Genomic DNA, 12,751 nt, shown 5'->3' on the forward strand with positions numbered 1-12,751 from the left:
CGCCCCTCCGTCTCGCTCGCCGCCGCCTACCCTTTCCCCACGTCCACTCAACCTGGTCCAGGCCGTGCCGCAGCAGGCGCGGGGACGCCCCCCTGCCAGTGCCAGTGCCAGTGCCAGTGCCAGCACGGCCTGGCCACCTCTGAACCCTACACGCAGCCTTCAGGTACATAAAACTCTCCCTGCTTGTTCAAAGCTGAGCCCTGTGTTGTTGTCCGCCCGCTAAATGGGCAGTGTGGAAACAGAAGAGCTATGAGCATTTTGCGCCGCACTTGAGCGGAAATAACCAGTTTTGTTGAACGGTTATTTAATCCTGACGTTTAATAACCACTGTTAATCGTAAAACCGGTTAATTGCTGCACCGCTAGCGCATACACCAGCGTTAAGGGTCCTTGTGAGAAGGTCATCAGTCACCTGACACTAAGGTTGAGGACAACACACAGCCAGCCGAAGAATCTCATCTGGGTGATGCAATGGATGGCTCAACGTCTGGCATCCGTTCTAGGTCAGCACCAACGTCAATACATGGTTGCCAGAGCTTGAAAGAAAAAGAGGGCCACCTGCGCCAAAAGAAGGAGCCGACTCACCCTGCTGAGGTATGTCAAACAGCAGACAGTGTGAAAGATAGCTTGCATTGAGCTATCCACCACCTTGCTTGGGCCAAAAACAGGGGATCCTGTTTCTAAAATCATGAATGCCTAAATATCCTCATCATCTAGGAACTGATAAGCCAAAGCTGCCAGAGAGATGGCTTCATCTTCCCAAGCAAGCTCTGGCAAGGGCAAGCCTGCCACATCTGTAGAAGAGGTGGAGTGACCAACTTGCAAGAGGGGCTTGATCTCCGCCAACTCAGCGTGTATTCGCTTCACCACCGAGGCAAGCTGTCGCCCCGCAGTCACCCTCTCCTTGCCACAGCGTTTTGAACGCCTTGGGTGAAAGAAACACCTGCCGCAGTCCAGCAACCCTCAGTGCCTGGGGCATGCCACTGTGGCCCATGCATGATTTCCATACAGACTCTCGCTAAAGTGGTAAGGCCCAGGGCAACTTGGAGCGCGGTTATGGCCATCATAACCACGAAGAGAGCACTTCAGTCAACACAACAACGGGAACCTTCCATTGTGAATGGCTCTACAGTTCACTATATGCGATGAGGGAAGGGGAAGGCAGATGCAAATTGCACATCTCTAGTAGCACACGCACAACACAAGGACAATAAATGTAACGGTAACTAATTAATAAGTTCGCAATAAGTCAAGGGAAGGATGTGTAGCTGCACACCAGCTGGCACATGCTCAACACAAGGCCATGGTCACTTAACGAGCTTGTGTAACCTGAGGGAGGATGTCAACGCTGCCCATAGTGAAAGCCAGTCAGCCGAGGGCTTTATTTTATTTTTTATCAACAACTGTTAGAAATTGACAAACAGGCAGGGAAGGTTTATTTGTATCACACGATTAATGCACAGGGCAAATCCAGAGTATATTACAGGTATAGTGGCTAAGATTGCAATAACTCTCTCGGGGTGCAGATAAAATAATGATTTTGTTGTACTACTGTTAGATACAATGATAACAGCTTGCATGACGAGTTATGCTTTTGAGATGTCGCCTGACTAAACGTCCCCAAACACCCATACTCAAGAGGACAGAAAATCAATGATATTCGCCCACTGGATTTTCTGGAGTATCTAAGGAACTTATACGGCAAGGCAAAATGTTCACTAATACATACGGCAGAGACTCTTGACTTCAGTACTTTAAAGGCATTTGAAGCCTACCACATAAACTCCCGATAAATGACATATACATCATATTTATTGGCATTACTAAATTCAGAGCAAAAAAAACTGCCATTGTGATCCTAAAAACTGTTACAAATACTGTACACCCTTAGTCAGAAGAGATTTGTAATGTTCACAAAGCAGATAAAAAGTGGAATTTTAAATTCATAATTTGTTCAACACTTCCTCAACAGGTGGTGACACGGCCTAGTCGTATAATGGTCGTCTCCCAACCCAGAGGTTGTGAGTTCAATCCCTGACCCTTGGGACCATGTCAAAGTGTCCTAGAGCAAGATACTGAAACCCCAATTGCTCTTGATGCTGGTGGAAATTGTGTCACCGGCCACGTTGACTGGTCATCAAAAAAGTTCATTTAGAGCCCTGCGTCCAACCATACACCACGAGTTGCACAATGATAAACTCACCAGAGAGAAGAAGAAAAAAAATCACCCATTCACCCATCCTTCTTTTTATACCGAGTCAATGCTAGCTAACTCGGCAAGAGTCAGGGTGCTGGTCACAGGGACGCATCACAGGGCAACCATTCAAACTCACATCAGGATCTATTTAGAGTCATCAATTATTCACAACCATTGACTGCAAGATAGAGTTACATTGTGCTCTCGTAATTAATATAATATGAATATATATTGTTATTAAATTCAATTAAACTGAATACATTACCTGACCATTCTGGATGTGTCACCGTCAGACCTGGAAAAATAAGAAACAAAAGATAGGTTGTATGCTTTCTGTTGAGCATGTGGAAAACAAGATGATACAGCAATGCAACTACAGGCGTGCAGAATCCTAAAATGCCTTACTTAACCGCATCATTTGAATTAGCAGCTTTACTACTAAAGCAGCCAGGTTTAGCTGACTAGTAGCACTATGGAGAAGATCGATACAAGACAATGCTTCTTTAACGTGTTGTTTTACAGACACATATGAAGACAAATGTAGCACTCACAGGGCAAAACTCATCGACACACATCAATGTCCAGTCTGCAAAAGCATTACATACAGCTAAATGGTTCCTATTGATACTACAGGTGGCACCCACATTGGCGCGCTTTGGCACGTGCAGATTCACACTGATAGTCACTGAGTTGGGGTGGGTGTGTTGTTCGGGGAACAACTATCCCAACTTCTCCCCCATTGTTAGTGGAGAAATTATATTGAATGTAGTGCTGTCAAAGTTAAAGCTTTAAGTAATTCATTAATCACAAATTGATTGCATTAATCATGTATTAACTCAGATTAATCGCAATTAATTTTGAGTGCAGATGATCCTTTAGCTTGATAGCGGACTTAGGTTAACGGTAGCACAGGTTGTGTTTGAGCAATAAACATAACTACATGTATTAAAGGAGGTAAGGCATTTAATAAATGCCTGTGTATGACATTCAGAGTATTTGTTTATGTCGAAATATTTGGGTCATTTTTTTTTCCATTTTAAATCATGCAAGTAATTAACTGATTAGAAAAAGAAAAGGATGAGCGTGTGCAGTGGATCAAAAATGTTGAAGACATCCTCATAACATTAAATGTCGAAAGAGCAGATGCTCTTCAAATTTGGCAGGCAAAAAAATGTGGGGGGGGGGAAGCCTTTTTATTGAGAGAAGTGATTAATCAAAATTCTAAAATGTGTTTAATCTGATTAAAAAATTTAATTTGACAGCTCCAACTGAATGTCAATTATACATGTATTTGTATTTGTGGGCCAGCCCGGTCCCTAATCCCCACAAATAGTGGGGGGTCGACAGTATGATGAAAAAATAGATTGTTGTGTAACTGTAAATTGCCAGATGGGCTGTTTGTGTTAACTTGCATTTCAGGTACCAAACATCTAATTTGGCTTAGTTGTTGAGGTCAGGATCAAAATGCCAATCTCGCTCCATTTCTACCATTGGACGTCACCCTTATTGATCCAATCATTTATGTTTAACTATTACAAAATGCAAAAATCCATTTTATTAAAAGAACACACCACTAACAACTGATTTTCCAGTATTGAATTAGGCATTGTGTATAAATAATAAAAGTGCAAATATCTATATAATATATAGAAAAAGACCGTCTTCTATCCCAATTACTGCGCCAATTCAGAGCAGTGTAAAATATCAGCACGCCAGGTTTTATGTCATTCCATGTTGGGGTGGGGTGGGGGTGTTGGTGGGGGGAGGGGGTTGCCTATCCTAATGTGGGCTAAAAGCGTGCTTAGCACGCAACATGTAGCAGACCTGGCAGAGTGAAAGGTAACCCGGATGTTTACCGTCCAGTTAGGGACCATCCACAACTTACATTTCCAGAGTGAACAATGTCAATGGTGACTTGACTGGTAATTTGAGCCTCTGTAACAAACAACTTGTAGAGGGTCCCCAAACTCCAGCTTGCTATGAGCCGGCCGGCCGGCTAAATGAGTTGTTATCGGCCACTTTCATCCCCGCTTTTGGCTGTGGACACAAATCTTTGGCGAGTCCTCCGTGGCTGTACTGCTTTTGAAGAAGTGCTTCTTTGCTAAAGAGCGTAATTCCACCTTTGATGTCCACCATGGGACGCAATAATTCCTGGTGAGTGTCTGTTGTCTTTAGCGGCCATGTCATATAAAATCATCATCGCTCAACATAAATTGACATTTTTTCCAGGGAAGTTGAAATGAAACATTTCACAGAATAGCTGGTTAGATATGAATAAGTCTTTTATTCCTTTAAAGAATAATGCATGCATGCCACTTTCACAATCTAGGTGGTACTGCCATCACTTACTGCATCAATCCTGTTATCTCATTCTAAAGCACAGAGGAAAAAAATAAAACAAAACTAGAATTTAAATCATTACTCATTACATTAAGGAACATGTATGAAAATAGAGGCTAATCAATGCAAGAAGATCTTAACTGGAGATATTCCAGGATAAGACTGCAGACAATGTACTGGATGTGTGCAAACATCGAGTGACCTGCTTCTTCTCCATGGCAACTGCTGGCAAGGCTCACAGGCTTCAGCAGCAACATTTTACATGGATACTATTAACAGATGCGGTGGGACAAAGGCTACACCGCCAAACCAATTGTACCTCTGGCTTGCTGTGCATGAGGTAGATCAAAGATATACAGAACCGTATTGTAATTAAGAAAACTACACAATTTCCGGGACAAAACATTTGAAACATAAAATGAGCTGGTATCCAGTGAACCTGATGATCCATGTAAGAAAATATACGGATAAGAAACGTCAAGATGTTCACTGTTAATGATCTGCCTTGAATACCTTCATTGATTTCTTTTAACTGAATAAACTTCTACCATCCGTTAGCTGCATATTTGTTTTTCCTTTGTCATTTTTCTTTGCTACTTATGTATTTCTGCTTGCGTGAACCTCCTCTCGACCCAGAATTTAGTCACAGCAAATGAGCCGCTAATGATTGTCTGTTCAGCAAATGTGAACAAAGATGTCCTAATTATTACATAAAGCGTACATCAGACTTTGCCGTTCTCATCGGAGCAAGCCCCATTACAAGTGTGCAGTTGGGCTGAGGCTGAAAACTAGAGCTGGGTCAATAGAATGCAATGAGATTCATTGACACACAAGCCAGAGTCCAGAGCCAATGCCAATTACTGAAACTATCGATTGCTGTGTATACAATGCATCACCGAAATGAAATCCCGGACCAAACCATTCCTCACACATGTTTTGTACAATGATACATGTCCATAATTTGGAATGTTTTATGCTCAACAATGTTGAAATATTTCAAGAGGGAGTAGAACTCAAGCGACCTGGATGGCTCCACCACCCCGATGCAAACTACTGCCTCTAATTTTCCTGGTCACGCTTGGTGACAAGCTGAGCGGCATCACCCGTCATCATTTAATGTTCTTTCTGTCTGAGCCTCCACCCCCACATGGAAGTTGTAACACTTGAAATGCTGAATCGATACAACTGACCTGGACAGTAATTTGCTGCAAATGGTCACAAAGTGAGAAAGTTCCCCCTGAATTTTATCACACATTTATAAAGCATTCCCGTAGAGCAGACAAAGCTCATTTGTTGAGCCGTAAAATAAATGGTTCCCATATTTCATGGCCTTATCCAAGCAGAATCTCTCTGATGATGGATATGTGCGAGCAACTTTTCAGGTCTTTTGGAAACAGGCACGAGCTGCTGAGGTTGAAATCTATCAAATTCCCAAAGCCATTTCAATAATGCAGTAAATGCCAAATCCCAGTGGAGGTATCACTCCACAGGAAGGCCCACTCAAGGTCCCCCCGCTGTTTTGCACACTGTATGTGTGGCACATCTGCATCTCAGCTGCTTCCTGAAAACAAAACGTTAAGTCTCCATCTCCAGCGACTTTTTTGTTGCAAGTGCCTTTTTCCTGAGTGTCTTGCAGGGGATGACAGCCTGTTTCCTGTTGTGGGGGAGTCAACGGACAGAACACTCCCGGTCCTGAAAGATGCTGACTCAGAGTTTATCAATCTGCGTTTCTGCAAGAGTAAGTGCAACTGGACACAAGTGCCATAATGCATAAGACTGCTCATTTAATCATAGCTGCCTGCCTCGCTTCAAATGAACTGGAACAACATCTACTGTGCAACAACTCCGTGCCCAAGGAGGCTCCGGCGCTTTCCCCTTAAGTGATTTTATCACCAGGGAAGACCTGCGTCATTGCAATTATAAACCCGCTGTTTGTGAGCAGTGTTGGGCCTTGAGGAGTCACTTTCAATCTTATTATTGCAAAAAGAGGGAGGCAGATAGCTGGGACGTTAAATGAAATGCATGCGCGGCTATTTGCTCTGCTGAGTTAAGAGGAAATTCGGATACAATAAATATACTGTGTGTTTTACTGATCAAGCACTTTAAAGTAGGTTTGTTTGTCAGAACAATTACATAAAACCACAGGGTCGAATGTCATTGAACTTTGTGAGCAAACTGCTGGCTTTTTTTGACGCATCCTTTGACGGGTGCGGTTTAAATGTGCTAAAACACGTGCAAGCTGCTAATAAAGGAGCTGCAAAGTATCAGAAAGTGTTACCAGTAGGAAATACAGCATAACGGTTTTATCAGAACTTGACAATATTGCTTAATATTGCTTAAATATCGTAAAGGGAAAGGGGCTAGCAGTCTCACCATGTTTGCATATTCCCTCTAGACTTGCAGGGGTCATTTTTGGCTTCAATATCATTCTGTCGCAGACAGTCCATGTCAACATGTTTAGTGTGTTATTTGAGTGTTTTCAAGTCAGATCGGAAATATGTGGCCACCTCTCCAATGACCAGTTGAAAGAAGGAGTTCGTGAGGTACACCGCGCCGATTTGTCTGTCAAAATTCATTGTGTACGTTGCAAGACAGCACCAAGGGTTTAGCCACATAAACACGCGATGTCAGGACTAATTACACTCAAATGTGGCTAGGAGGTTTTTATATTGTTTAGCCACTAAAGGGTTTCATGCATTAGTGCCAACCCTGATATGGGTTCTCAATTCATTGAAGGACATAATACCGCAGGGATTCGGTATTCCGCTTACTATGGATCAATACTTGAGCATCCTGCATGCTTTTCAAACTTACTCACACAGGGAGGCATTTGGTTTTACTGAGTGACAGCCACGAACTGCTTCGAGCTGTGATGGAAATGAATACATCTCGGCCAAAAGTTCGGTGCCTCGTGCCTCTCCACAAGTGTGTCACCAAACAATCAATGGCTTGAAGCTGTGGTCAGCTATAACAGCTCACTCACACTGACAGCATCATCTGAGGAGGACTGTGAAGCTCAACCTTCCGGGGGAGTATTTCATGTTTATTGTCAGTACTTAATAAGAACAAGAGGGCTGCAGTCGGGATAAAACACTTGAATGTATAATTCTGCGCCTGGCCTATAATGAGGTGCATGCATATGTGCCTCTGGACTGTACTAAAAGTGTGCTTGGCCCCCAGTTTCTGGGCCCAGCGCATCAATGGAGCACATCCATCATGTGTAAGGATTCTTGCCACATTCCAGAGATGTAAATGATCTTTATTAATCAGCTTCTAATTACAGTAAGAAACGTGTGTGCTTAAGCATCTCTAATGAGTTAATCAAGTCTTCTGTTACAGTTTAGGTTGCAATAATTATCCATTCGTCTATTTTCTCTACAGCTTATCCTGTTCAGGGTCAACGGTGAGCAAGAGCCTATTGGAGCTGGCGTAGAACAAAACGCAGTGAGCCGCTACACCATTGGATCAGTGAACATAAAAAAAAAATGAAATTTCTTGACTATCCATGCTTTTTACTTAGCAATTCTTCAATGAAATGCTTTGTTTTTGTCACTATAAATTGCAAGTTTCAAACCTTCTGGAGTCAAACTATACAATTAGGCATGTCCCAATAAAAAAATTGTTTGCATCAGAGCCTGAATCGCTTGATTTTGAGTAATCCAAGTCATTAAGAAAAAATGTGTGCATCCAAATTTCTCAGGTGTCTTATTTTTTTTTTTAATGGTAGTGATTCAAACAAAGTACTAAAAAATTTAAATAATTTTATAACGCATCAGTGGTGCAACTCAAATTTACAAATTACATTTAAATAGCCTGCCCTACACAAAGAAACTAAAATCTAAAAAATTTAATATAAAAAAAAAAAATCACCTAGTGCATTAACAAACTCTAGATGTTGAACGGTCAATGACTCAATTCTACACAGTGCAACACTGTACAAGTAAGACTGGAGCACTTTGCTCAATTTTTAAGGGTCACAAATAAAATACTATTTCTAATCTAGTCTTGTTTCAGTTGCATTTGAAACGTTCAATTTACAGAAGAATAAAATATGGAGGGTTAGCATCAGGAAGTGAAAGCTGTGCTAACCGAATCGTGCGAGTGCCTCGTTGTGTTAACTGTGAAAGTTCTATAGGGGTGTATGGAGTCTTGGGTGAGTGCATTGCCATTTATAGCTGTGTCTTGATTTCATGTTTGGCATATTTCAAGTTTTCAACGTGAACCGCTTTCAATGATTGACAGCCAATTGTCCAAAAGGGAATGTTTACATCAATTTATGGATCACCTCACAAGTCAAAATGAGCAGCAATGTGAAATATCTAAAGTCACATCTCTGGCCACCTGAACACTCGTCCTCTTCCTCTTCCATCAGCTATAATACAAGTCAGATCATTTGTGCTTTTGTTTCGCTTTGTTATTTCCTGTCTGAGGGGGCCGTGTGAACCAGCAGGTTACCGGCCGCGTCTGCTTCCTGCTGCAAGCTGAAAACAACACTATGCAAGCAGTGACCGTGACACAGCTAAACGATGAACTGGAATTCTCGAAAAGCCTCCGCAAAGCTGACGGGCACAGTTGGGCGGTAATGAAATTGTTTTAACCTAGAAAAGTTTGATTAAAAAAAAAAGAAGTCACTTTTAAGTGGTGTTCCCAACAATACCGTTCCCTCTGGTATTTCTTCACACTGGCAGATCACTTGATCAAAATTGGACTGCAACGGTTCACAGCCTAAAAAAAAGATGTATATTGTAGAAAGAAACCTCTCTTTGACTTCATTACTCTGACTAGATTTGTAGATATCCTACAAAATCAAGGGTTAAGTCCCGCCCTACACACTGAACCTCACTGCAAGCAAAAACGTGTTTTATCATTTGCGTCGCTGAGGATTTGAGGCATTTTTTTGCATAATCCTACTAACAGAAGGTTTTTTCCATAACGTAGAAGAGTTAATTAAAACAGAGTTAAAGGTGGCCTTAAGCTTTTTATTACTGCTCAATCATGCAGATTTCTGTCACACACAACATTTTTAATTAAGATACTGATGTATTTGTCCTGTATTTTCTTTACTGAACACCAAATAGTCTAAAACTAACAACTGATTGTTAACTTCCCAATATTTGACCAAGAAAATTGCCCAAAAATAATCCCAACATTTTGCATTTTCATATGTACAGCAAGCATTTCCTCAAACAGCTCGATCGAGTTCAATTAAACTAACGGAGATAAACTCAGCCTTTGCTCATTACCAGAGTGTGCAAACATTTAACTCAGCTCCTCTCCCCGTATGAAGAAAAATCCGCCAGCAGTTCATGCGAGGCACTTATGTGAAATGTTTACTAAACAAACTCATGCCTGCAGTTAATCTGCATCTCAGAAAAATGCCAAACCCACCAAATATTGGTTGTCACAAGCCCCGCTAGCTGAGGGGGAGTTTTGTTGGACGTCCGTCTAAGCTGACCAAGAAGTGTGACCACAAGCTTCTCGTCTGCGTTTGTGTGTTCAGCTGTCAGCTGCCTGCGCCTCATCATCGGCGGTCCACAAAACACACGTGGCACTCCCTCGTCCTCCCACCTGGCAGACAACGAGCGGCAGCTTTTCAAGCATCTCTCTGCAGGTAGCGGGTGACAGATTGTGTCCAATTTAGCTATAGCATCAGCTCGCCTTGACAGACGTGAGGTGAATAATTGGACAGGGAAGAAGTAGAAACAATGAAAGGCAGCGTTGGCCTTTTGACCCCTTCAAGTGTTGTGTTCGACACAAATGTTTGCAGTATGATGAATGCGAGCCGCACTGCACGAGCGAAACGGGTCGATCGTTCATTTACTGAATGTCCACTGTTAGATGGAACATACATTGAAAACCTTAGCTACGACAGAATGAATTTCTTTGTTGCTGTATTGACGACACTGATCTGGAAGTGTGTGGCGTTTGTGTGTTGAAAATAAAGAAACGAATGGGGTCAGGTTCAGGACTGGGGGAAAGGGTTAGGGATGTCAGTGAGTCATGCTGGCCTATTTTCCCCACGACTTTGAGACGGACAAAATTGGACGGTATAGAACGAGCTTTAGTTTGGAAATTAAAAAGAGGGGGAAACATAAGCTCCTTTCCAATTTGGATGTCACTGTTCTTTTGTGTTGTGGCTTCAAATTGCCTTCTTTTATTTGGAGGCCAAAATGAACACTTAGAGGAAAAGGGATGACCTGGAACGCATTGACCAGTTATCTCGGCCCTCTTTTTAGATTAAATAAAAAAAACATATTTATAAATAAACAAATAAACGTGTTGTTTTTTTATTCGTTTAAGGTTTAGAGCAGAGCACAAAGAAAAGCACTTAGCTTACCTCAACCCCATCCACCCATTTTCAATACTGCTCTAGCCTCAACCAATTGACGTCATTTGTGGCATGCGTAACACACAAAAATGGCGACGTGAGGCCACAAACTAAAAGTTGAATATAGCAAATAAAGTCTTAAACAATATTCGGTCACCATCGATCCATCATGTTTCTAAAGCGTTTATCCGCTGGGTTGCTTGCTGGTGAGCTGCAGCCCATTTCAGCTGATTTGGAGTGATAGGCGGGGTACATCTTGGACTAGTCATCCGCCATTATATTACATTTTTTGAACAGACAGGGAAGCACAAAGTGTACAAGTGGTAAATACAATACGTAAAGCCTGTTGCACAAAAAGGTCAAGTCAGGAACATCGCTAACTTACAGAATGGCATTGGCCATTTCCACACTGACTTGCTAAGAACGCCGACCAAAGGAAGTGCACAGCCAGTGCAGACAAGAAATTATATCTGTCAACATCCCCACCAAATAGCACAATACTTATTGCAAAGTTTGTGTTGTTTTTTTAAACAATACTACTTGCAAGGATCTGCAAGGCATTTAAAACAATCAACATTTTTGCCCATTTTCTGACAACTTTATTTAATTTGAAATAATGTCCTGTTTTTTCATATGGGGATGGAAATAGTTGTGGGTCTTTATATATATATATATATATATATATATATATATATATATATATATATATATATATATATATGAATCATTGATCAATCAACAGATTGGTCACACCATTGATTAATCAACAGATTAACCTATTATTATTCAATTAATTTATTTTATTTAATCAATTATTAAAAAGAATTGTTAGTTGCAGAACCAGTCACTATAGAAGGATCCACTCTTAAACCAAAGTATGTTGTTCAGTTGATTTGTGGTTTTGAACCTTTACCTGTATTTATTTAATTAATTAATTGTATTACTTTCAGGAAATGCCCTTTGCTTAGTGTTCTTATTTGATCGCTCTCATTTACTCAATTTTTTGTTTTTGAAACTTGACCATGTTCACACTACAAGTAGGCCAGGCCTATAATATTCATACTGTTGTGATTTCATGTCTTTGTTAAATATTCTGTTGAACTTATAATAAAGAAAGCTTGTACGTGACTGTTTGTATTTAGTGTGACGAAAACAAAACTACAGTAATAGAGTATAGTATCAATTATCAACGAAAGTTGATGTGACGCATGGCGTCATGATGCCAAATTGTTGACAAGATAATCATAATCGAATCAGTGACGATTTCCCACCTCTACACAGGACCGGTTGCCAGTCAATCACTGGGCACCAAACCCAGGCTGCTGGCACAGAAATGGCGCACGTGATTCACTACGCCATCAGTGATCAGACACTTTTGACTCCCGTTACTTTGTTTTGACAAAGAAATAAACCCAGAGTGACCTTTCAGCTAAGCTACCATTGGCCATGTCTCATATAAAGTGAATCCAGTCCTGGTGACAAACGTTTGAAAAGGATCATTTGAGCACTGTGACAGACAAGAAAACTACGTGGTGGAAACCGGGAGATGGAGCCCAAATTGTAAAAGTCCCGTGGTTTCCAAGGGACCACAATCACTGACACAGTCCTCATCTTCCCCTCATTAGAAGTTACAACGTCCAAGACAATGGCTCTACCTTGAGTACAGTGACATCAACTAATGTGAGGTCAGTGGCGTACCTACCGACCTCCCTCAGTGTGGTGGCCTTTACCAGTAGAGCCATTAGAGGGGGATAGCGGTGCTCATTAAAATCATGACAATTCTCTCCGGGGGGACGACCGGCCACATCAATGAACACCCACCAGACGGCCTCTTAATAGGCTTGATTAGAATAGGAAGAGGTCAGGAGGATGAGCGCGGCACGCACG

The 12,751-nt window shown here is 41.6% G+C and overlaps 1 protein-coding gene across 5 annotated transcripts in view; it reads right to left on the bottom strand.

The window, feature by feature from the left end:
* LOC147178435 (IQ motif and SEC7 domain-containing protein 1-like) overlaps window positions 1-12,751 on the bottom strand; it is a 127,713-nt gene that overhangs the window by 106,758 nt on the left and 8,204 nt on the right. For 3 of the 5 annotated variants that reach the window (XM_086069782.1, XM_086069780.1, XM_086069789.1), the window contains exon 2: window positions 2,462-2,491. The exons of the other annotated variants lie outside the window; for them this stretch is intronic. In XM_086069782.1, the coding sequence (XP_085925908.1) occupies window positions 2,462-2,491 (30 nt within the window). The remainder of the gene's footprint in view (window positions 1-2,461; window positions 2,492-12,751) is intronic. 5 annotated transcript variants of the gene reach the window in all.

This window comes from Leptonotus elevatus, chromosome 2, assembly GCF_054856555.1.
Source record: "Leptonotus elevatus isolate MCC_2025b chromosome 2, RoL_Lele_1.0, whole genome shotgun sequence".
Lineage (NCBI taxonomy): Eukaryota > Metazoa > Chordata > Actinopteri > Syngnathiformes > Syngnathidae > Leptonotus > Leptonotus elevatus.